Source organism: Psammomys obesus, unplaced genomic scaffold, assembly GCF_907164565.1.
Source record: "Psammomys obesus unplaced genomic scaffold, mPsaObe1.curated_primary_1811, whole genome shotgun sequence".
Classification (NCBI taxonomy): Eukaryota; Metazoa; Chordata; class Mammalia; order Rodentia; family Muridae; genus Psammomys; species Psammomys obesus.
In genome coordinates this window covers 1,113,628-1,138,312 of record NW_026596155.1, presented here as the reverse complement: position 1 = coordinate 1,138,312, position 24,685 = coordinate 1,113,628, and the positions used below count along the sequence as shown (strand labels likewise).

At 41.3% G+C, this 24,685-nt stretch overlaps 1 protein-coding gene across 2 annotated transcripts in view; it reads left to right on the top strand.

Moving 5' to 3' along the window:
- The window catches only part of Ptpn13 (protein tyrosine phosphatase non-receptor type 13), a 160,376-nt gene that overhangs the window by 22,099 nt on the left and 113,592 nt on the right, over positions 1-24,685 (top strand). For both annotated transcript variants that reach the window (XM_055594551.1, XM_055594550.1), the window contains exon 2: positions 15,648-15,767. In XM_055594551.1, the coding sequence (XP_055450526.1) occupies positions 15,653-15,767 (115 nt within the window). In that variant the 5' untranslated portion in view covers positions 15,648-15,652. The remainder of the gene's footprint in view (positions 1-15,647; positions 15,768-24,685) is intronic.

Sequence of the window (24,685 nt, the reverse complement as noted above, 5' to 3'; positions counted from 1 at the left end):
GGGGCAGGGAGGAGACCAGGGAGGGAGTGTGGGGTTGGGGAGGGAATGAGGGAGCGGGATACAGCTGGGACACAGAGTTAACAAAATGTAATTAAAAAGAAAAAAAAAATGTTTGCTCCCTCCCGCCACTCTCAGTCCTGGGGGTCGAGGACAAAGTTGTACTCAAGCTAAGTATCTATGACCTCATCCATTATGTTTGAAGTTAGAACTGGAAGACAAAACTCGGGAGGAATACAGTGCACGTATTTCTGGAGCATGATTACTCTTTGAATTTAGAGGTTACCAGCCAGAGTCCGATTGGTCCCTGACACGTTTGAATTGACACTGAACTGTGTGTCCAATACTGGGATGTATTTTAGCACTCTGTAGCTAATTTGTCAAGGTCTTGTGTAAATGACCTATTCAGTGGATAATGAAGGAGTGACTCTTTATCATCACTGCTGGTTGAGTGAGCACTCACTGTATTTTTCCCATCTAAGTGACTTTGTTGAAGGCTTTTACTATTGATTTGATTTGATCTCATTTAACCAAATACTTGAGTGACTGGCTCCCACAGTACAGATAAAGGAAAGTCGAGTGCTGTCCTAATAAAAGCTACAAATCATTTTAAAATCCAGCCCTGATATAGACAAGTAGTGTCAGTTTTCTAGGTTCAGTCTCTCTATAGAGATGATTTTAAAGCACAGATTCAGCTTGTTCTTGATTATTTAGTGGCGTGTTTGTATTTAACCCTTTGGATTCCTGCTTTCATCCCTTTCTGTCAAACCTGAGAATTTCTACTTGCAACAAGCAGGAAACAGCTGGCCAGAAAATGACTGATGTGTTAACTCGCATTAATTACAGCATTTTATAGACAATAGAATATTGCCTTGAAAAACCTGTTAGAGACCCTGCAAGGCTCCCAGAAAGACAGGTTTAGGTTTTCTCCCCTCTCCACTTCTCCGTAGGATGTCATTTCTAGAGTTCCCTGCTGAGCTGAGAACCCCAGCTCACCTCCGATCTGCCGTCTGTCAGGAGTACTTGGACATCCTTTGTCTTTCCATACAGCAGATGCTTTACCACCAAAACACCAGACATCTCAGCAAGGCACGGGGCTACACACTCATGACCATAAAACTCAGGCAAGAGGCACAGGAGTTGAAGGCCAGCCTGGGCTTACACATCAGTGTGGCAACCTCAAGGCTGTTACGCTGTTGTCAACTGATTTTTTAGGAGCCTTCAGGATGATGCAGTGTGGATCTGCTTCGTAAGATCGAAGCTGTTTCCAACCTGAGTGCTGCCCATTGTCTTGCATGGGCCCTGTAGATAGTCAGCACTAACTGAATATGTGCTGTATGAATATGAGAGTGAGCAGTTCCTGATGTTCGCACTTACTACCATTTGATACATAGTTGTTAAGAATCTACACTAAGATCCCGCTAGCCTAGGCTCATGGGGTCACCATTTAATGAAACAAACTGTATACATTTTGGTGTGAAAACGTTCGGTAAAGATTCTGTAACATCTTGTCGGGTATTGAATGTGCTGTGAAGCTGCATGTAATTGGATAATGCTGCAGGAGAGATTGGGGTGGGGGATTTGGATAGTGCTGCTGCGTTAGACTGAAAAGCCTCTTTGTGAAATAACAGCGAGTCGCATTACTGAATGAAGTGGGGAGTCCCAGCTAGTCTCCGTGACTAGAGTTCGTGTGTCAGTACCAAAACGAGAGAGTGAGTAGTTGAAGTGGAGAGAAGCCTGATAAAGAATCGTGTAGGGAGCTGTAAACTAAAGTAGGGATATAAATTCTCATTTTAAGTGTGATGATGTCATGAAGCAGAGAAATACTATGATGAAGCAACACTGAAAAAAGGATCCCCGTGGAGGAATAGACTTAAGGTGGATGAGAGGGGCGGAGACCTGAAATGGTGCTGTTACCTTAATTTCTAGACCTACACCGCGTGGTATGTTTCTCAGAAATCACACATGGTCATTGAAATGTACATAATCAGAATTAAATAAAATTCTAACGTGTATTTTCTCCATTGCCATGGTCACATAGTCACGTTTCAAAGGCTTGTGTAGTCTGTGACGGGTGAGCAGCACAGATATGTACCAGGTAGCGGGTCTGGACAGTTAGCGGTGCTTACTCTGTAGTGTAGCAATGGAGGCCTGTAGCTGACCAGTTAAACCTCAGACATAATTGAAAGTAGAGCCTATGGACATTTCTAACAGATTGCTTATGGAGTCTAAGGGGAAAATAGCAGTGGAATGATGTGAAGTAAATGACTTTAATACCATTCAAAGCAGAGGAAAAGGTTAGTAGTTGAGGTCAAAGTCAGTTTTGTTTGGTGTTGATTGGTGCTGAGCATGACCCCAGGACCTTCTGCGTATGAGGCAGGTGCTTTGCCAGGGGGTTGAGTCTCCAGCCCTAATGGTTGATATCCCTGGGAGGTCTGCGCTTTTCTGAAGGGGCTTGGGAGCAATGGAGGGAGGGATGTAATGTATGAGAGAAAAATACGTTGAAAACCTTCCAGTTTGGGTTTTGATAAATGACATTTGTTAGATTGATTATCATTAGGTTTAGCTGTGTGGAATTTAGTGTTGTAAAACCTTTTCCAATTGCAAGTTTTGCATTAACTCTCTGCACTGTAACATATATACTATGTCTGTTTACGATGGACTCTCCCTATCACTGAAGATACATTTATTTGGTCTGTAAATATATCAGAAAAGTCCCCAGACTTCCAACAACTTAAGGTTGGGCAGATTTATAAATGACAATATAGAAACTCATAGTTAAAAAGGGAAGAAACTCTACCTAGAAATTTCACAGCTTCCTAGTGGGCATAAGGAACAAGGGAAGCAAAGTGGAGGAAATCGAGTGCAGAAACTGCATAGAGTAACATTCTTTACACATACAGAACGAGAAAGCAGTAACAAAACCAGACTCATTTTGTCCACAGACCCTGGAAGGGGGGGATGATGAGAAGTGCTGGGCATGAGGGGTATCAGGAGTGGAAATCCTGGCATGGTAGCCAGTGCAGGCCGGAGGATACTTAGTAAAGTTGAAGCCAGCCTGTTATATGTAGGGAGTGCCAGACCAGCCAGAGCTACAGACGGAGACCCAGTCTGTGCTGCTCGGTTTTTGTCAACTTGACACAAACCTGAGCATATGAAGAGGACATCCAAACTGAAGAATTGCTCCAGTGTGCTGTGGTCATGTTTGTGGGGCATTGTCTTGGTTAATGATTGATATGTGGGTGGTGCCACCCTGAGCCGGCGTCCTGGGAGAGCTAAGAGAGCAAACTACAAGCCATGAGAAGTGAACCAGGAAGCAGCATTCCTGTGTGGTCTCTGCTTAGTTCCAGCCTCCAAGTTACTACCTTGATTTCTACCCTGACTTCTCCTCGTGATGGACAGTGACATGGCTGTGTAAGCCAAAGAGACCCTTCCCCCCAAGTTGTTCTTGGTCATGGCCTCTGTCACAGCGGGAAACCAAAACACATGATGTAATTGGAGGGAATTTACAGTGGCGGGAATTGCCATGAAATGTTAAACATCAAAATCATTTTCAAGCTCTTTCCCTGCTACCTCTTAACAGAATTGCCTTTTATATACCGTCTGGAAAATTCGTTATAATTCGTTGTCTTTGCTATAATATGTAATGATGATGCTGTGAGAGGATACCATGGCAGGCCCATGCCAAGGTGTGCCTCCTGAGAAATTATACCACACAACAGATCTGATATAAGGAAGTTTAGTGTGGGAATGGAAAGAGGGTCTGGAGAAGAGATAGAGGCAGCGAGTGAGGATGTAGGCAGGTAGACGGGTAGGAATAGAACCATGAGTGCAGAGAAGACAGAAAGAGGGAGGGACTGGGGTTTTTGGGGGTCCTTATATCTGGCAGACACCTCACACACCTGGAAGTGGAGGCTGGTGATAACGTAAGATGTTGCTAGGGCCTTGAGGGCAGGCTAGCAGAATTTTACCTCTATGCTAGCTCTATTCTTTCTGTAAGCCCCAGTGGTAAAATGGGATAGCCTAAAATCCAACCCTTTAGGACCACTTACAAGGAGAGAGACTTAGAAAAAAAAACACATACTCTTTCATTTTTTAAGTAAGGAACTAAAGAATGGATATAAAAAAAGCAGTCTTCATGAAGAAACTTGAAATTTAACTGTAGTTAAGGTATGGAGTATATGTTCATTCTATCAGCAATGTGGGCTATTTAGACATGAGTCCTGGTATAGTTCTCGGTCATGGACCTTGGAGAAAGGTTTTTGAGTATTCACTGTACTCCTCTACATTAATATATGTACTGCATCAAAAAGCAACCTGCCACATCTTAATTTTGTCTTAAGAATAGAGTTTTCTTAGCCAGGTGCCAGGGATGCACGCCTGTAATCCCAGCACTTGGGGAGGCAGAGGCAGGTGGATCTCTGTGATTTTGAAGCCAGCCTGGAATACAAAGTGAGTCCAAGACAGCCAGGGCCATACAGAGAAACCCTGTTTCAAAAAAAAAAAAAAAAAAAGGCAAAAAAAACGAAAAAAAGAAAAGAAGGGTTTTCTTAAGCTGTACTTCATGTACAAATACCATTTATTTGGTATTTTTGAAATGACTCATACATTTGAAATTATTTTAATTAAGAAGGAGATCATAGATTATATATTATTACCTTGAACGAAAAAGAACTAAAATGTTCTGTAAACCGACAATAAGCACGAAGTCACTACCAATGTGAAACATGAAAATACAGTTCTGTAGTTAAATGGCAACTATGGGGGGGTAACCTGCCTGAGCAGTAGCACTCCAACCTGGACGTGTCTCTATTTGTTCAAAGAGGAGATTAGCAACAGCAACCACAAACTGGGAGTTCCTCCATTACCCAATCAGAAAAACTAGGAGGGAATTAAGAGAGTAGCTTGCTTATTGTTAGCAAGCTTTTCTAGAATTTAGTTTGAGAAATTATCTCTCATACCATTAGTGTCACTCTAAAAAAAGAAAGTGCCTTTTAAGCCAAAGGTGGTAGTCATACGTTTTAGAAACATGTAGTATGGTGATAAAGAATTCAAATTCATCTACTTCTTATTCTGTTGCATAATAGTTTCCTCCGGGGAAGCTCTTTAAGCAGAAAGGTAAGCGACTTAAAATAGCTTCAGGAAGTTCCTGAAACTGAGCAGATTCACTAAGCCCCTTCCTGCTAGAGTAGGTAGTGAAAGCTGAAATTCTCTCTCAGACTAGCCAAAATGCAAAATCTCTTAGGACGAGACCAGCTCCCTGGAAGAAGAAACCAGCCAAGCTGCCTGGAAGAGGTGGAGACCAACCAAGGCACCTACCTGGAAAGGCCGCTTCCCTACTTTCTGAGCTGCCTGCAGGCTGCACAGTGTGCTTCAGGTTCCCCGCTTTTGTGAGCTGTCATCCATGCCGGAGTGGACGGCAGTGATAGCAACTGTCTGTGAGTCATTTCTACTAGTACAAGTAACCTCTCACCCCCTCCTGCAAAAAGAAAACCCTCATGGTTCACCGAGTTGGACTTTGATGGTTCTTAGTCACTGTTCTATTGCTGTGAAGAGACACCGTGAAGAAGACAACTATTATAAGAGAAAGCATTTATGTGGGGGCTGGCTTAAAGTTTAGGTTTAGAGAAACAAACAAACTAATGAACTCATTAACTTCTTATAACAGGACAGAGGAAATACAACTACTTCCTTTCCCTATTTTTGGCAATACTGAAGACAAAAATTCCTCACAGACTTTTTTGAGAGTAGTGTTCTCTTTCTCTCATTCTCACAGAAGTATGAGTAAAGGGACCTAAAGCCTAGTGATGGTTTTCGTATGAGCTTTTAATATTAACACCAGTGTGTGTGTGTGTGTGTGTGTGTGTGTATTTATATTTAAAAAGCCAGTAATTCTGTATGTGATCCTGTGTAAATCGACTAACCAAGGACCTGCTTCTCTTTATTGAATTGTGTATGTGTGCGTGTGCACACGTCGTTGTTTATGAGTGCGGGCACACATGTGCCGCAGCACGTGTATGGAGCAGCCTTGGGCATCAGGCCTTCCCTTCCCAAAACTCAATGTCAAGTTAAATGTTTGGAAATGGAGCTTGTTGAATCAACATCCCTTGAACCCTGGAGCACAGTTACCGCTTTTGCTTCTGTGTGAATGTTAATACATGGCCCATCGTTCGTATGCCTGGATACCTAGAGTCCTTTGTTTATGTGAGCACAGGTTCTTCCTAGGCCGCTTCACACACGAGGCTCTGTTGCTCGAGTTTCCTGTACTATAATATAATTATTGGGAAAGTTCGTTATTTCTTCATGCTCTTAGTCAAATTCCAATGGTTAAGTTAGTTTCCCAATCTAGAACCTTCAGAGACTGTAGATGTTCCCAAATAAAATTACTGCAGTGGAGGTGATCTTAAAATAAATGCCAAAGAACAGTTACCATTCTGTAACCTCAGCTATGGTTCTAATAAAAACTCCGGTGTTTATAACTAGTTGATCCTGGGTAAAGGTTCCTTTCTTGTCTCTTTAAAAAAATTGGGTGTTTCTTATGAAACTTCCCAGTTTCTCCACAAAACAAATTACACTGGTGTTTTCTGCGACACCTGCAACTGGATGTGTGCGTTTAGTTTCTCTCTTCTGTGTGCCCAGCAAGCAGAGTACAGGCGCAGGTGCACGGCAGGTGTATCGGAGCAGAGAGAAGTCGCTTGTGGAAATAATAGTGTTAGCAATCCCAGGAAAACCTCCTGGTTTCACCGTAGGAACTTGAACTTGTAATTCAAAGTTATACCTCCCTTCTCAAAAGCAACCTTTCGGTACCCTCTGTTTTATGGTGTAAACGTTCATTGGGTTCCGTTCTGGCCTCGCCATTACTTCATGCCTTCCAATGCGATAGGATTTCCTGTAAAGGCAGCACGCCTCCCTAACATGGTCACCTGAGGAAGCAAGAGCGGCTTGTTACTCAAGCCTCGTCTAAAACATTTTAAAAGTTATTAATTTATTTTTTGTTAGACCTGACTAAACTGATAGAAGAGAAGTATTTGTCCACTTAATGTGGGATTGTTAACATGCTGGATTGTGGAATGCTGCCCAGAACTCTGATGGGCTGGTCTCAGAGTCGATAGCCTAAACACTGCCAAGCTTTTATAATCCGAGAGGCTGAAGCACAGATGGTCCAGAGATGTCCTAGGCAGTGGAGTCTTGTCTGGGAATCAGATATATATTAGCCTGTTTTTATTTTCTTTTTCATTCTCATTCTTTTAAATATATTTATTAGCCTACTGTAATTGTGCAAAATAATGGGTTTTGTGATGATATTTTCATACTTGTGAAAATGTTTTATGATGATGTTCATCCATACCTCTCCCTCCTCATCACCTTCTTTTTCCTTTATTTTTTGTCTTCTTTTTAAAATAGTTTCCACAAATAAAAAAAAACATGAGTTACTTTTTTTTTGGTCTTTTTTTCTTTTATGGCTTGCTTCCGTTAACGTAATGATATCTCTTTTTTTTTTTCTTGAAAACAACATACTATTGTTGCTATTTTGCTTTATTTGAAATTATTTTATTGTATGTATATGACTGTTCAGCGCATGTTCACCCAGAGCCTGAAGAGGCAGAAGAGGGTGTCAGTTCCTCTGGTACTCAAGGTTGTGATCCTCTGTCTGGGTGAATATTGAACCTGGGACTTCTGGAAGAGCAGCCAGTGCTCTTAGCCACTGAGTCATCTCTCCAACCACAATTTTGGTGTTTTTATGACTAAAATATACTTTTGTGGTATTTACATTTTCTTTCCACTCATTCTTGATGAAGGAGATGGAATCTCAGTGTAGTTTCACGTTGCATTGCCGAGGTGACCAAAGCTGTTGAACTTCTTTCATTGTGTAGTAGTCATTTGTAATATTTTGATGTTGTGTGTGCTTGTACATGTATGTGGCCATACACATGCTTTGGCAGAGGTCAGAGGACAACCTACAAGGGACGGTTTTCTCCTCCTCTGTGGGTTCTGGGGATCAAACTCAGATTGTTAGGCTTGGCAGCAAGCACCCTTACCCATCTTGCTGGTGGTCCCCATTTATACTTTTTTCTTTTGAGATATATATATATATTTTTCATTTGTCCTTTTATTGGTAGCCTGATTTATGTGTGTTTGGGGTTTCGTTTCGTTTAGTTTTTTTTTTTAACTTTTATTAATTACACTTTATTCATTTTGTATCCCCCCATAAGCCCCTCCCTCCTCCCCTCCCGGTCCCACCTCCCCCCCCTTTCTGTATGCATGCCCCTCCTCATGTCCACTGATTGGGGAGGTCCTCCTCTCCTTCTTTCTGGTCTTAGTCTATCAGTTTTCATCAGAAGTGGCTGCATTGTCAGGGTTCTAGGTTATCTCCATGAATAGTCCTTGGAGTATGTTAGGTTTTTTTTAATAGAGTCTAGATATTAACCTTTTTACATCTTTATTGTTTAATTTGTTTTTACTTTTGAAATGTGTATGCATGTATATGTACCACATGTGTGCCTGTTGGATACGCTGGGATTGGGGTTACAGATGGTTGTGAGCCACCCTGAGGGTCCTTTGCAAGAGCAACACATACTGTCAACTGCTGAGTCACCTCTCCAACCCCTAATCTTTTTTCATAATAGTTGCCAAAGGTTTTCTCTCATTTTGTAGTGGTCTCTGCACTCTACTGAAGGTTTTCTTTGCTCTTCAGGAGCTTCTGAATTTCATGCAGTCCTACTTGTTGAGGAATTTTATGAGGCATTTATGAGGAAATTGACCTGTAGTTTTTTCCTTATTGTATTATCAAGTTTCAGAATCAAAGTACGGCAGACTTGAGAGTGATTTAGACATGTTTCTGCCTTTTCTTCCACAGAGTAGTTTGAGAAGGGTTGATATTAGTTCTTTCAGGTCTGATAGAATTAATTCAGCAGTAATGAGAATGGATTGTTGAAGTTGCCCATTGCCACTGTATTTGGACCTCTCTCTCTAGAAGTGCTTGGTGCATAAAAATAGTGCATCAATATTTGAAGCCTAGTCAATTATTTTATCTACTGGCTTGTTGCCTTTATCAGAATATGGTAAGAGTCATCACTTCTAGTTTTGATTTGGTTTGATTTACCAATTTATTTGCTCTTCCTTGCTTTAAGATTATATTTATTTAGGATATAATTTTCCACCTTTTCATTTTCAGTCTACATGTATCTTTATGCAGGGGATGAGTTTCTTGCAAACAGCAAATAGTTGGATCTTGTGTTTTAATCTGTGTCTTTTAACTGGGAAGTTAATGACTACATTTAGTTACTGAAAGGTCTGTACTGATTTCTCCTTAATTTTGGAGATTTGTTGCTTTACTGAGTTAATAATGTCTAGTTCTTTCTTAGTTCTCATTCATTTATTTCTTCTACTAATGAGATTTACTCTTTGGCAAACTTTTGTAGTCATTTGTCTTTTTTCAGCTTCTCTGTTTTTCCTTTATGTGTCATTTGCTGTACTTAGTGGCCATGAATTGCTTTAGCATCAAAGATCTTTGTTTCTCTTTTACTCTTAAAGGATAATTTTGTTGGATATAATAATCTTAGTTGGCAGTTATTTTATTACAGAGCTTGAAATATATGGGTCTGGGTTCTTCTGGACTTGATGTTTCTGCTGTTATTTTATTTTATTTTTTTTGTAAGTAACTTGACAGTTCTCTAATTTCTGGTTTTGTTTTGTTGCTTGTTTTTGAGACAGGGTCTCTATTATCTTAGTTATTTGCTTTGTTTTTATTTGTTCATTGGTTGGTTTCTCTCTCTCTCTCTTTTTTTTTTTTTTTTTGAAAACATGATTTCTGCGTAGCCTTGGCTGTCCTGGACTTGCTCTGTAGACCAGGCCGGCCTTGGAGTCACAGAGCTTGCCTGCCTCTGCCACTGCCCAGCTATTATCCCGGTATTTGCTTGAACTTGTTATATAACTGAGAATGAACTTGAAGTTCTAATGTTTCTGCCTCTGTCCCTCTGTCCCTCTGCAGGCTTATAGGCACCATGAGGTCTTGTTTTCATGTGATAAGTGGGTCAAATTCAGAACTTTACATATCCAGACAATCACTCTACTCACTCTCCAGCTCCCTCCAAGTGGCTGGCATGCTAGTTTGGCCTTGCTTGTTTTGGTCTCTGTTGTTATCTGAATATTCTTCTCCAACTTCATCTTCACTTCCTGGGATTCTTCTGTCATCCTGGTCTAGCCCTCTGGTGATTGCTTTCCACTGCTGATTTGATTTATTGAACTTTTTGTTTCCAAATTTTTACGGATGTTTTGTTTTTGTGAATCTTTTTGTTCCATTTTTGGTCAAAATCTTCAATTAGGGAAAAAAACAATAAAACATACATTATTCTGGATTATCTTTTTTTTGTGAATGACTTCACATCTGTGAGGGCATTGATAATTTTAAAAACTAGACAGTTTTGGATTCTTTAGGGTTTGCATCACTTACTTGCTTTTGGATTTAGATTTTAAAGAATTATGAACTTTTAGAGAAGTCCTGTTGACTCAATTATTTATGCCTTTTGTGTTTCTGTGTTGTTATTTGCAATTGTTGAATTAGAGTAGACGCCTGAGGTTCATGTGGTTCTTCCTGGTAAATTGCCTTTCTTGAGAGCTCACTCTCTTCTGCTGCTGGGAGAGAATTAAAACAATAGCAAACAAAACAGAACCCAACTTTGTAGCTGTCATGTACCATATACCAAGAACATAAAGGAAATAAGATTGTTTTGCTGACTGGAAAAGAGGATAATGGGAAAATAACGGCAGTCATTTTCCTGTACCGCACAGTGTATTTCTAAAGGTGGTAACTGACGCAATAAACTTTACATTTTTCTTAACTAATGCTTTCCTTCATCTATTTGCTGTCTTCAAAGTTGCCATAACACTGTCCTCAGACTGGATGGCCAGGTGAAGTAGTTATTAAAAATCTTAACTCTTTTTTTTTTTTTTTTCTAGTGAAGCCGTAAACTAAATAAAATCAATGGTACTATTTTAAAAAACAAATATTTTTCTGGTTTTAAATTTTAGCCACAGAATGTCTAGAAACCTTGTACTGAACAAACAAACGTAATACTTCAAATAGAAATTGCAGACGGTTGATGTAATCCAGAACCCATTGAATCCGCATCAGAACTATAACCAGAGATCTTTGTGGGTGGGGAAGCAAGCAGGAAAAGTTTTACTGCAGGAAAAGTTATTTGAGTTTTTTTAATTTTTCCTCAGTATAAGGAGTAACTTAACTAAGTTTTAAAAACCAGTTTCCTTGAAAGTATAAACAAAACTTTTAAGATTTTAGTTTTAGTGAGATAGGTGTGTGGTCATACACAAACACCACAAACACGATGCTACTGCAATCACTTGCCTCAGGTGGGCTCACATGCAGCCTTGTATAATGTTGCTTCTCTTTGTCTTTATGTCAGAGGCAGTTCTCCACCTCTGTCTCTATGAAAACTGGGGTCCATCCTTCTCTCATTACTCTTTGATAGCAGAAATAATTACAGTCCCTTGACTTAAAAGACATGGTGGAGCCCCTAACTGAAAGGGCCTTCTCAGCATTTCATATAGGTCAGCATTTCAATGTCTTTGCACCTGAAGTCTGAACCCCTGTCCCTCGTGGTGGGAGGCAGCGCAGGGAGCGGCTGCTCACCCCCCTTGTGCGTCACCCTGCCTTTCCACATCACGCCTAAAACAGTAGTCTTCTGCCCCAGTGCTGAACTGGCTGTGTGGCTGGGGGTGGCCTTGCTGTTCCGAATGGCTTTAAGAGCTTTTCACTGGAACCTCGCTGCCTGTGGAGACAGTCCTGACACTGTGGGCCTCAGCCTGCCTCTCTCCCAGGCTCCTCTCTTAGTTGAAGTCCTTGTTCCTCACTTCTCCCTTTATTCCTCTTCTTGCTCGGAACAGTGTTTTTTTTTTTTTTGTTGTTGTTGTTGGTGGTGGCTCTGTGTGTTTATGTTAGTACTTTGGGCTAGTCCCCACCCCTCCCCCGGTGCCAGGGAGGAACCTGTTTGTGTTTTTTAATTTTTTTTTCAAGCAACATTTTGGGTCTGGAATATTCTCATCCTCTAGGAAGGGTTTCTGTTGGGCGGAACTTGCCCCTGAGCCCTGCTTCCCTGCCTTTCCCCCTCCCCGTTTTGCTATCATATGCCCTCTCACTCTTGTGATACCTTGGGGTGATAACCAATGTCTCTAAATGCCCGAGTGCGTATCAGATACTGGTCTAACTCCAGGAGACACATCAAGCACTTCAAGTGCTCCAAATGAAGCCTCTTTCACTCCCTTGAGGTGAAAGGAAGGCCCCTTCCCACACCCCATCAGCTTTAGGGGAGACATGAAAACCAGCATACCTCTCTTCAAAGAAGGCTTGCTTGTGCAAGCTCTTTGTGCAGGGTGTGTAGGCTCAGGAGCCATCTAACCGGTTCTAAGGCCCCTTGGAAACTTGCTACAGGGCATTCCTTCTCATAAGCCCTGCTAATAGTATCTCAGTGCCTCTGTTGAAACTCCAGTTTATTAAACATTTCATGAGGGAGATAATAACTCACATATCTCTTAGCAGTGCATCTCCTGTTATAATGATGTGCTGTTCTAACGAAGCACATGGAAACCCAGAAACATTTGGTGTGGGCAGAACGTCTGAGGAAATCACCTTATTTCTTATACAAGCTGAATAAAAACCTCAGCTATCTCAGCAGAATCTTCCATCTTCCCTTTTGGTTTCCACACTATACATATAGGTAGATAGGGGGAAAGACTTACAGCTGGAACTGATTTTCTTCAAACTAGATTATAAGTATAAATTTAAAAAAATATTTTTGGGATTATAATTATATCTTTCCCTTTTCCCCTTTCTTACTTCAAACGCTTTCATGTATTCTCCTCTCTGTCTTTAAAATTCATGGTCTCCTTGTGTGTGTGTGTGTGTGTGTGTGTGTGTGTGTGTGTGTACGTACATGTGTACTCCTAACTATGTAAGTACAGCCGCTCCATGTGTATGTTACTTATCCGTGTGTGTTTTCAGGGCTGACCATTTAGTACTGGGTAACCAATTGGTGTGCTTTCCTTTGGGGAAGACTTTGTCCTGATCTCAGCATTCCTCAGTTGCCTGTAACTTGAGGCTGCTGGAGCCCTCATCCCTCCATGTTAGCACGTCTACTGGTGTCCTCCTTGTCCAGTCATGTTCAAGCAGCAATGCTGGTGAGACTTTCTGCATGTAGCTTTTTGGCATTTATAAGAGACACAGTCTCCCAGTAAACTCCCAGTCTCTGTCTTTTACAATGTCTTTGCCACCTCTTGCACCAGTGATCCCTGACCCAACTCTTCTGTGTGTTGTACTGTAGATGTATCTGCTGGGACTGGCTCCACAGTTTTGCATTTTGATCAGTTGTGGTTTTAGGTAATGATTTGTTGCAAAGACAAGTTTCCTTGATGTGGGGTGAAGACTTCACTTATCTGTGGACATAAGGACAAATGTTTCTAGATTATTGTAAGGGAGTGTCCTGGTTTCCCCTCTTGTTGCATGGGTCTTAAGCTCAATTAGAGAGCTTTTGGCTACCGGTCAGGCATACGGGCCACCACCGTACCCTGCAGGCATCATGCCGTGCTCGTCCTTGTTGTGGATCATGGCATCATAGCTGGGTAGGACTGTTGGCTGCTTCACCCCTTTGGAAGCTTCCATGGCACCTCTGGTACCATGAAAGTTAGTTCCCAGAGAGGAAGCATTCATGTCAGACCCACCTCAGGGTCTCTGAGCTCTGTATCCCAAGTGCACAGTGTCTTCAACAGTAGGGACTTGCCATCCACCTCTGGGAGAAAGCCAATGGCAATAACAATAACCCATGTTTCAGTAGTCCTTTGGACAACCCTGACCAACAACTCAAATGAGGGTTTCTCCTGCCTGGTGTTGGGATTTTGCTAGCTAGTCTATGGCTCTTGTAGGGAGCATTGTCAACCCAGATGGAAATTTTTCATTTAAATTATATATACATATTTATATACAACTTACATGCTTTATAGATGTTTTCAGGTAGGTCGCTAATAGTAGGATTATTTATAACTTTTTCAGACATCCTTACTATTATTTTGTTTGCTTGCTTGTGTTTGTTTTTCAAGACAGGGTTTCTCTGTGTAGCCTTGAATGTCCTGAACTCACTTTGTAGAACAGGCTGGCCTGGAACTCACAAAGATCCACATGCCTGTCTCCCAAGTGCTAGGATTATAGGCATACGCCACCACGCCTGGCATCCTTACTGTTATTTTACCCTCTTTCCTCCTGTATTTATCATCCATTCCCCAATGAGAGGCCCACCTCCCTATCCCCCTCCCCACCCCCCTCCTCACCTCCTTTTCATATGGGTCTTTTGGATCACTTGAGTATTTTCCTGGTGGTTGGGTAAATGCAAGTCACCTGTTTGTCTAAATCACATGTCTTTATGGGCTAATTTTTAAAGATTAATGTAATGAGTATAGCTAAGATGACTATAACACTTTACACATCCGGTCTTCTCTGTCTCCTAACCCGCTGGCTTTTGTCTGCCAGCGATGATCAACTGCATTAAGCAGATTTGGGGAAGCACAAGTCTTATCCATCACTTAAAGGATCCATTTCTCTGAGGTGTGTCAGCTCAGGAAAGTGCATATGGGAGGATCTTTTGAAGCGACATTTTCTCCTTTCCACATTAAAGTATTGAGCCCAATAGGAAATCATAAATGTTATCAGTATATCACCTGTGGAAACATTAGGAAATTTGTTATAAAAATATTGCCTCAGGGCTGGAGAGATGGCTCAGAGGTTAAGAGGATTGACTGCTCTTCCAAAGGTCCTGAGTTCAACTCCCAGCAACCACATGGTGGCTCACAACCATCTGTAATGAGATCTGGTCATGCAGGTGTACATGTAAGCAGAACTCTGTATAAATAATAAATAAATTAATTAAAAAATATTGCCTCAGAGAAACTTCTGGTCTTTTGTTAATTTAGTTCCTGTATGGTGTTAAACTACAAAGCATAGTCTCAGGCATAACCCCTTTTCTTGTCACAGCTGCCCAGAGGGCATCATCATCATCATCATCATTCCCAAGCCACAGATGGGAGCGTGCTGAGGGAAGAGACCTCTTTGTAGGAGCAAGTGGGGAATTTGCATCGTGGTTGAGTCTAGGAATAGTTAATTCTCTTCAGCATAAAAGTTTCCATAAGATAATGTCAGAGATTATAGAAAGCAGTTAATGAGCACAAGGAATGTGATGTGTCTTATTCCCATCTTCCTCTTGTGTAGCTGTGGGTTCTTCTTTGTTCCTCTTTGTGTTTGAAATGGAAAGGAGAAGGCCTGGAACTGAGCACTGTGAAAGCCTTGAGCTTCTTGTTTCATTATCTATAGTGGGGTGACTTCCTGGTCCCCCTGTGCTTTCTGTCTTCTCTCATGAAGTACTCACCAGCACTCTTCCCAACAGTCTTTGAGGCTAACAATGTTAGGCAGACCAACAAAGGTGTTTTAAGGGGCTTTCGTCCAGTGCGTTCACCTTTTCAAGTTTAAATCTGTAGGGTTGTGTTTCGCTTAAAAGCCACACTGAAAAATTAAGTAGGTGGGAGCGCGTAGCTCTTCCCTGATGGAGGATAAGAACTCAGTTAAACCTTCTCTGACTTTTCTGTTCTAGGTAATATGCATGTGTCACTAGCAGAGGCCCTGGAGGTTCGGGGCGGACCACTGCAGGAGGAGGAGATCTGGGCTGTACTAAACCAAAGCGCTGAAAGTCTGCAAGAATTATTCAGAAGAGGTAAATCATTTCTTTTTTTTTTTTAAAGATTTATTTATTATTTATACAACATTGTGCCTGCAGATCTTACTATAGATGGTTATGAGCCACCATGTGGTTGCTGTGAATTGAACTCAGGACCTTTGGAAGAACAGCCATTGTCCTTAACCTCTGAGCCATCTCTCCAGCCCCCGTAAATCTTTTCTTAAAACATTTCATTTTGCATGTTGAGTAACTGAAAACAGGTAACCAATAATAAGTTAGATTTTTGTTCCAGTATTCCTTGTTTCGGTAGAGTGTAGAAAGAAATGCCTTACCGTGTTCCTCAGGGCTGGAAAAGTTCAACTCCTTGTATTCATTTGTACACACTGGACACAAAGTGTTCTCAAAATAAAAGCACTCCCTATTTGTTGGAAGCTTATGTGTCATTGCAGAAAATAACTATTAATAAAACACTGATACAAGCAAATGTAACTGTAACAATGGCTGTGAAGCCCGGGCATTCATTGACTGTGAGATCACACAGGAGGAGGATCTGAGTTGGAAGTAGGGAGGAAAAGAAAAGCTTCCATGAGTAAGTTTTCCCAGAGTGCCTGCCTGAAAGAAAAGTAGGAGTTGACCTTGTGAGAGGGAGTAAAGAAAACATTCCTTCCAGAGTGTAGCAGTCTCATCCCTGTTGCTGAGCGTTAAGCGATGGAGGCTGAATAAGTAGTTCAGTGTTTCCCTTGTGTGTCACATTGTGTTTGGGAGGTATAGTTGGACTTGAGTTGTCTAAAACTATTTGCTGTGCTGTCATTCATATTACACAGTCACCACCTATGTGGACAAGGAGCATTAAAACCAAGTCTTTAAAACTTGGTTGAATAATAAACCAGACACAGTAAACGTGACAGAGAAAGGTGTCATTGAGGGGAATAATAGTCTTCAAAGTGTGAGCAACAGTAGAGCCTCAGTGGAGCCTTGTTAGAATGCATATGCTCAGGCCACACCACACACCCTATGAAGTACGAGCCCAGGAGTTTGTGCGTTAACGAGCCTTTGAGGACGACACCGTGATCCCTGGTGCAGGTTGAGAACAGTCTTAGGATAGAATTGCTGACCGTCATGTGCCATGGGAGCCCATTGGAAAGCCATGGGGATGAGCACAGTTGGAAGGAGAGTCTGAAGCGGGTGGGAAGAATATTTGGAGACAAGGGCTTGAGGTGGAGAGCTGAAGCTTTGTTGCCGATATTATTGCTTTTCAGTCCAAGAAGGAACTTGAAGAAAAAGCTAGAGCCAGCTATTACTGATGTTTCCTAGGGGCTGGGAAAACCGTGCTGAGATGCGGGGAGATCTTTCCTTACAGCTAGGATTAGTCTAAGGTAAACAGAATTCTTTTTACCTAAAATCAGCTACAAATTCTGTTCATTTCAGATAAACACTGTTGTTTTGCCTGCTTCACTTCCCCTTTTCAGAAAATTCGGAATTATAGGCAGTGCAGAGTATAGAACACACAGCCATCATCAGAAGCGACTTACTCAATTAGCAGTTAACAATAGTCAATTAATGCTAGGAAGCATCTCCTTGTGAGGTGCCGTGGGAGGGGCCAATGAATAGAAGGTGTCATTGTCGCCCTTTGGGCATTGATTCAGATCAGACAGATACATGTGAGAAGCTTGTGTCTTCCAAACAGTGTGCCAGAGGAATGAGAGACAGTGCGCCCTACAGATGTTCACGGAGGGAGGGAGAGAGGCTCCTTCTTGCACCAACTGGCTGCAACTCCCAGCGTGTGAGGCATCTTGCCCACTCTAAGTAGCCTGGGGGGTTTTCCTCTTTTAAATTTCATAATGCTGCTAGGGATTGAAAGCTTGTATTTACAGCCCTCGTCACCGAGCGCTGATGATTGTTGCATAAAATATTGGCACTTTACAATGAAGACACATTAGGTGTGCTGTAAAATTCACCATGACGCAGCTGTGTCTCATACCGTCAAATGGGAGTCACTTTCTGGACGGCCCTCGGTCTAAGAAGTAGAACAATAGTAGTAAGAACAAAAATAGTTTGCCTTTCTTGACAGTTGGGAAACTACCAGTCATTGTAATTGCCAGTTGGGAATTTCCACGTGAGGGGAAGAAGCGAGTGCTGTTTGGTTGACAGGAAGGCTTTACATTTGATGAATTTGTATCATTTTCCTCCTGAGTCTGATACAGTGTAGTTGAAGATGGTCACCGTTGTCTGAGGCTTTGGGTAGGTGCATGTGTTACCCTGGGAAGTTAGTAGGAAAGCAGGTGAAATGTTCTTCCCGTCTTGGCCACCTTCCTCTTCCTGTGCCCTTGTGTAAACCTTTCTGTGGTTCCTGTGGTGCTTTTCCCCCGTTACCCTGAGCCTGTTGCCTGGGCCCTTTCCACGTTCGCGTGCAGTGGCCTGCTACAATCCCTGTGGCGGAGGTGGAAGCCCTTCTCCTGGGGGGAGTATTGCGCAAAGGGAAAACAACAACAACAACAACAAAAACCAGCTTTTCCTTCCCGTTCAGCCTTCTAGCAAATTAAAGCTTTTAGTATTTTTCAAAGCCAAGATCTTTGTTAATCTTATTCATAAAATAATAATAATAATAATAATAATGCTGCAGCACGACCTTATTGAAAGACACCATCTTCAAAGGAGTTTCTCCTTGGAAAATTGAAACTGTTAATATTCACTCCTCGGGCGTGACAGTGATGGTGGTAGTTTGTTCTCCTTTTGATATATATCCATTTTCTCTCCTTGCGTCATGTGTATACACCATCTGTGATAACTGACAGAGTTTTGAGGATGTCTCGTGCTCGCGTATATAACCCAGCTTTGTAATTGTATGCTCATGTGAAAAGAACATGTCTTGTCAGTCCCGAGGCTGTAACTTGGGTTTGTTAATGTTTGACTCTAAGATGGTTTGTAATCTTCTTACTTTGAATACGTGCACTATAATAATTCTTAGGGACAGTGAATGATACTAATGGCCTGGAACTTTCCTTTTAACTACTCTTTGCATTGGGTCCTGTCTTCTCTGTTCTGACTGTTGCCACCTTGTGACCCTTTTCTTTGCCATTCTCTACAGTGTGTTTCTTCCTCCATTTTCATGTGGTCTGTGCTATAACTTGGATTTATTATTATTATTATTAAGTAGCAGGAAAAATAGTTTTGCATTTTTTCCTAGGTGAGTAGTTATGCTTTAACTTGAATGTGATAATTGTATTGAATTTTATCTAGGGTTGCATTACTTTTTATTTTCCTAATTATATGCCTATTGGTCTGTTAGTCAGCTAATTGGGAAGCAGAACTCTATGGGTAGGGGAATATATAAATGTTTTTAAAAACCTAAATTTCTCCTGAACACTGACTAAAAAAAAAAAAAAAAAAAAAAAAAAAAAGTATCTTTACATAGTAGCAATGAGCACTTGGAAACTGAATTTTTTTAGTTACCTTTTGTAGAAATGTAACAATCAGAATATGAAAATTTAAAATATGAAAAAAAATTAGAAATAAATCTGAGAGAAAACTAAGTGAAGACCTATTTAATGAAATTAGAGATAAGAATAGAAGGGGAGCTATGCTTTGTTCCTGGGTGAGAAGGCTTCTTTCTGAAGGGGCTTACAGGGAATGTAGACCCGACAAACTGAGAGTGTCCTAAAATTTACACAGAAATTCATTGAACTTAAAAGTAGCCAAAACATCTTTGAGAAGAAACAGACAAATGTTGAAGACCCACATAGCCTAGTTTTAAGATTTGCTATAAAGCTGTAGTAATCAAAATAGGCAAATTGATTAATGAGCACAGTAGAGTCCAAAAGTAAATCCTCACTGATGATGAACTTCAGCTTGGCTTCCTGAGACTTTTTCAAAGCCTTTATAGAAAAAAAATAAAAAATTTTATGGACTGAAAAATTTCAAGTAAATTTTTATATAATATGTTCAGCTTTCAAAAGACTAGCCCTACCTGCTCACTTTTTATTGCATTCATACTTATCTGCCGTCATGATTTAGTTGATTAAGAGGGAGCGTCACCTGTCTTTGGCATGCTGTATCTTGCCTCGTATTTTTGTAAGGCCAGAATTAACAGGTCCTTCAGATTAAAGGTGTTTGAACTAGATGAAATTGCCCTATTTGTTCCCTGGTAACAAACTGTAAAACATGAAATTAAATTTAATATTTGGCATTCTGAAAATAAATGGTGTAGGTTATCCGACAAGCGTGAGAAGCCCTCGCAGAGAACAGCCGCCGCCCCGCAGACTCACCAGCCTGCGCTGTGTGCGCTGACATCATTGTGACTTCATGCCTTCCAAGCAGGCAGCGGGATAGATGTACAGAGCTTACAGGGGAAGGTTGCTACAGAGCCAGCTCGAAATGTACCTTCGCCCACTGTGTTTATTTTCATTTTTACACCAGAAGAATTTTTAAAATGTTGGCATAATGTTTACAGTAAATAGTATTATTCTTAATTGTACCAACTAAAGAAGAACAATTTAGGTCTCATTTCTCACCTGAAATGATTTCTTCTACCTTGACTTAATTATAATGTGGGTAAAGTAGTTACTAGTTGCACTTTCTGACTTGCCATAGCTCTGGATTTCATTCTGCTTGTAGCTTTATAAGCTGCGACAAAAAGTACATAAGGCATCGTGGAGCATATAAAGTCATATATACACTAGCCTATGATGGACTTTTCAGTTGACATAAAATTGAAGTAAGGATGAGAACAAGAAGCAAGTTGGTTGAGCTCTGGGGACATCGTACTGTAACAGTGGTTTCCCGAACTGGTGTTCCCGCTCGTGTTAGGGAGTAGCTCGGTGTGAACATATGAAACACTGTGCCCCTTCTCCAGGATCTGCATGGAGGAGCCCCGTGACTGAGCAATGCGGGACCCTGTTGTTTCTTAAGGAGCTCAAGCTCCTAGAATCAGATATGGTACAGTATGTTTGAATCACAGTTGAGCAACTAGCCACACAAGATGTAGGATCTGACATGGACACAGTACTCTCTACTTGAATCATTTAGTGGTTTGTTTTGTTTTTTTGTGATGTGAAAAGTCCACATTGAGGAATTCTAGTCCTAGCAGAGCAGGGATGCAGGGTGTCTTTAAAAGCTTGTCTGCTTGCTGAATAGAACTGAACATGTGGACAGATTTGTTTCTGTCAAGTGTCACCGGCTGTCCATGTGTGTGAGTTCCACCTCAAGAATGCAGACGTGCTTGCGTTGAAAGCGTGGCCAGTGCACGGCTGTGTCTGTGTTGAACATGGGCAGGGTTCTGTCTTGTCCCCCAACAGTGCAGTAGAGCAGCTGTGTCCATAGCCTTCGGTGTTGCAAGTAATTATACAGGAAGATGTGTGTGGCTTTTATGTAAGTATCATGCCATTTTATGTAGAATTTCAGTATTCCCAGATATTGGCATTCATGAAGGGTTGTGTAATCAAGCACCCAGGGATTCAGAAAGACATTTTTATGTATAATGATGTTGTACCTGATTTTCAGAGAAGTCCGTTTCTATCCTTACCCACTTATATTGCAGAAGAAATATGTGGAATAGAGTTATAAAACATTTTATTCAGGACTGGAGAGGTGGCTCAGAGGTTAAGAGCGCTTCTACTGCCTGCTCTTCCACAAGTCCTGAGTTCAGTTCCCAGCAACCGCATGGTGGCTCACAACCATCTATAATGAGATCTGGTGCCCTCTTCTGGCATGTGGCAGAAGGCTTTACACATAATAAATAAATAAACCTTAGAAAAACATTTATTAGGGGCTGGAGAGATGGCTCAGTGGTTAAGAACACTGTCTGCTCTTCTGGAAGTCCTGAGTTCAGTTGCCAGCAACACATGGTGGCTCCCAACCATCTATACTGGGATCTGGTGCCCTCTTCTAGCATGCTGGTGCACATGCAGATAGAGCTCTCATATATGTAAAATAAATAATAAATAACTCTTTAAAACTTAAATATATTTTTAAAAACATTCATAGCTTGCCATAATTTTTGGAGGTGTGATTTTATGGATAATGAAGATTGTTGGGGTTATAGTTTAATTTCTGTTGATAAAACACTATGACAAAAGGATGACCTGAGGATGAAAGGGATTATTTTCTCTTACACTTTCTGGTAACAGAAAGTTACCAGGCAGGAACCCGGAGACAGGAACTCAGGAAGGCACCATCACAGAGGAACACTGCTTACAGGCTTCTCCCTAATGTTTACTCAGCCTGCTTTCTTATATAACCCAGGATGGCCTGCAGGGGTAGGCCCACAGCAACCAAGAAGTGCTCCACAGGCTTCTCTACAATATAATCTGTGGAGACATTTCTTCAGTCGTTATTCCCTCTTCCCAGATGGTTCAAAGTAAGGTCAAGTTGAAAAACAGAACAAAACAAAAAACTAAACAGGACAGCAGGCAGGGAAGCCAAAGGAAAATTAGAAAGGAACACTGGGAATGTGTTGGTGAAGGGAGAGGGTAATGGAACTCCTTCTTAAGCTGTTTTAGTCAGATGGCCAAATAAGGCTGCCAAGGAGGAAAGTCAGTGTTGAGACCTGCTTCCCTTTCCCCATGGCCACACACTTTAAGCCCTGTTATTTTTAAACGGTATTAATCCAGATCTCACCAGTTCTGTATTACCAGGTTGCATGATTCTGGATTCCCCTGAAGAATCTTGTAAATAATTAACACAAACTATCAGATGCCTCATTGATCAGAAGCCAGTTTTACAGTGTTTGTGGCTGAGGCATATAGCTTGCCTGTTTGATGGGAACAAGAAGGGAGGCGGGGAAAGCAAAAAGGAGTGTGTGACCGTCATTGCAAGAAACAAAATATTTTAACCAGGCAGTGGTGGCACCATGCATCCCAGGTGGATCTCTGAGTTCGAGGTCAGCCTGGTCTACAGAGCATCTTCCAGGACAGCCAGGGCCACACAGAGAAACACTGTCTCAAATAAAAACAAAAAGGAAAGAAATTATTTCATCCTAGTCTAGTGAAATAAAAAAAGAACTCATAAATGAAGTTGCTCTATGAAACCAGAGCAACAATTTTCTATAATTTGTTCCCAACTTCTACAACTTCTTTTATAAGTGAAACAAATTCTAAAGCTGATACCATGGTGATTAACAGTCACATAAATATTTTCACTAACTAAATCTTGTTATAGTTCGGGGTAATTGCGAGGTACAGTAAAACGTCAATTTGGCAGGCAGTATAATTAGCTGCTCAGGTACTAATTGTCGTGATTGTCAACTCATAGACCAAGGGCACCAGCCTGAGGACTTTGCTGACTGGGACTGCTGTGCCTTAAGGAGACCTCTGAGAGAACAGGACTCCCCAGGGAATTTACTTCTAACACTTCTAACTAAAGAGCATATTCACATCTCACAAAACTTCGTTCTTCAAATTGTCTGTATTTCTAATATAACATGTAGATAAGAGATGCAAAAATAAAAAAAAAACAAACTCAGAGCTATTACCAGACACCAAGAACACAGGGAGATGATCCGGATTTGTCTGTCTGTAGTGCCTTTGCCTCTTCCTCTGGGGGGAAACAGCCAGTAACTGAGTGAGTCTGAATAGTGACTCTCTTAGATTTGGTGTGCACACTTGCTGTCTCTGAGGAGAAGGTTTATTACATGGTAAGAATGAAGCTGCTCCACATGCCTTTCCCAGTAACCTGCACAGCAGATTTATGGGCTCAGCGCGTCTTTACAGATGTGGAAGGAAGGGCAGGGAGCCAAGTGCTTCTAAGATCCCAGCTGTGAGGTCTGCGCATCAGGCTGAGGACTTGGAGGCGACTGCTGCTTCAGACTGACATGTTGTACCCTCCCTGAAGCACACACCATTCTGCTGAAGGTGGAATTTGAAGAGTGAGGAGACTGTTTCTCCAGTACTTTGTAACCTCGTGATAAGCTTGTGGATTTGGGTGATGTCTGAGACCCATTACAGCACAATGTCCACGCTGGAGACTCACAGGCTAGTGGGGGCTTATATGAAATGCTTTTTAGCAATTGGCTATCTCAGGAAAGTTAAATGGCGTCAAATGCCTTCTAGGAGATTGTCATTACAATTCACCTTGCTGCAGGTACACTTGAAAGAATCAATGCAAGTTTATTTTCAGAAAGGGATTGTTATTCTGTTTTATCTCATATTAGAGAAAGTGACATTTTAAAAGTGGGAACCAAACCTTAGGAATAAATAAGTTCTCAATTTATAATTAATTGCCCTGTAGTATATCATTTCAGTAGATCATATTTATCACAAAAGGAAGATAGGAAAAGAAAGGAAGAGGGCAAATAAGAGGAAGGGGGAGGGGAAGGAAAGAAGAAGAGAGAAAGAAAGAGACGAAGATAGTGGAGGAAGATGACCTCAAGGAAATGCAGAGTAACTGTGCTAACCAATTTTTGTTTCAACATTAACTTATATCAGGTGACTGATTTATAAATATTGATTCTAATGCACATAAGAAAAGAACTGGATTTTTAGGGGAGTTTGCACATGAAATAGTTTTATTTTGAATCTCAGAATTAGTCCTTGTTCCTTTTGCTGAGTATTCCTTTACACCATGTTTATAAACTAATTAAAATTATTCACTTTTTTTTTTTTTTAAGTTTTGAGACAAGAGTCTTGCTGTGCAACTCCAAATGTCCTTAAACTATTAAATAGCCCGGACTGTCTTTAGACTTACAATGTTCCTGCCTTTCATCCTCAACCTCCTGAGTGCTGTGTTTATAGGCATAGTTTAAGGCAGAAATCTAAAGCAACGGGCAGGTGCCTGGAAGAAAGTTTGGGTGTTAAATGGCATGTGGGTTCTTGATGTAAGAGTACACTGGAATATGCTTTAAATTGTTTCTTTGCGCATCAAGTTTCTGCATATTTCTAGCTTCACCTCTAGCTGCCTGAAACTCTGACCAGCAACTTCTCCCGTGGAGTGTTAGCAGAGGTCTCCGAAAAGAACCCTGG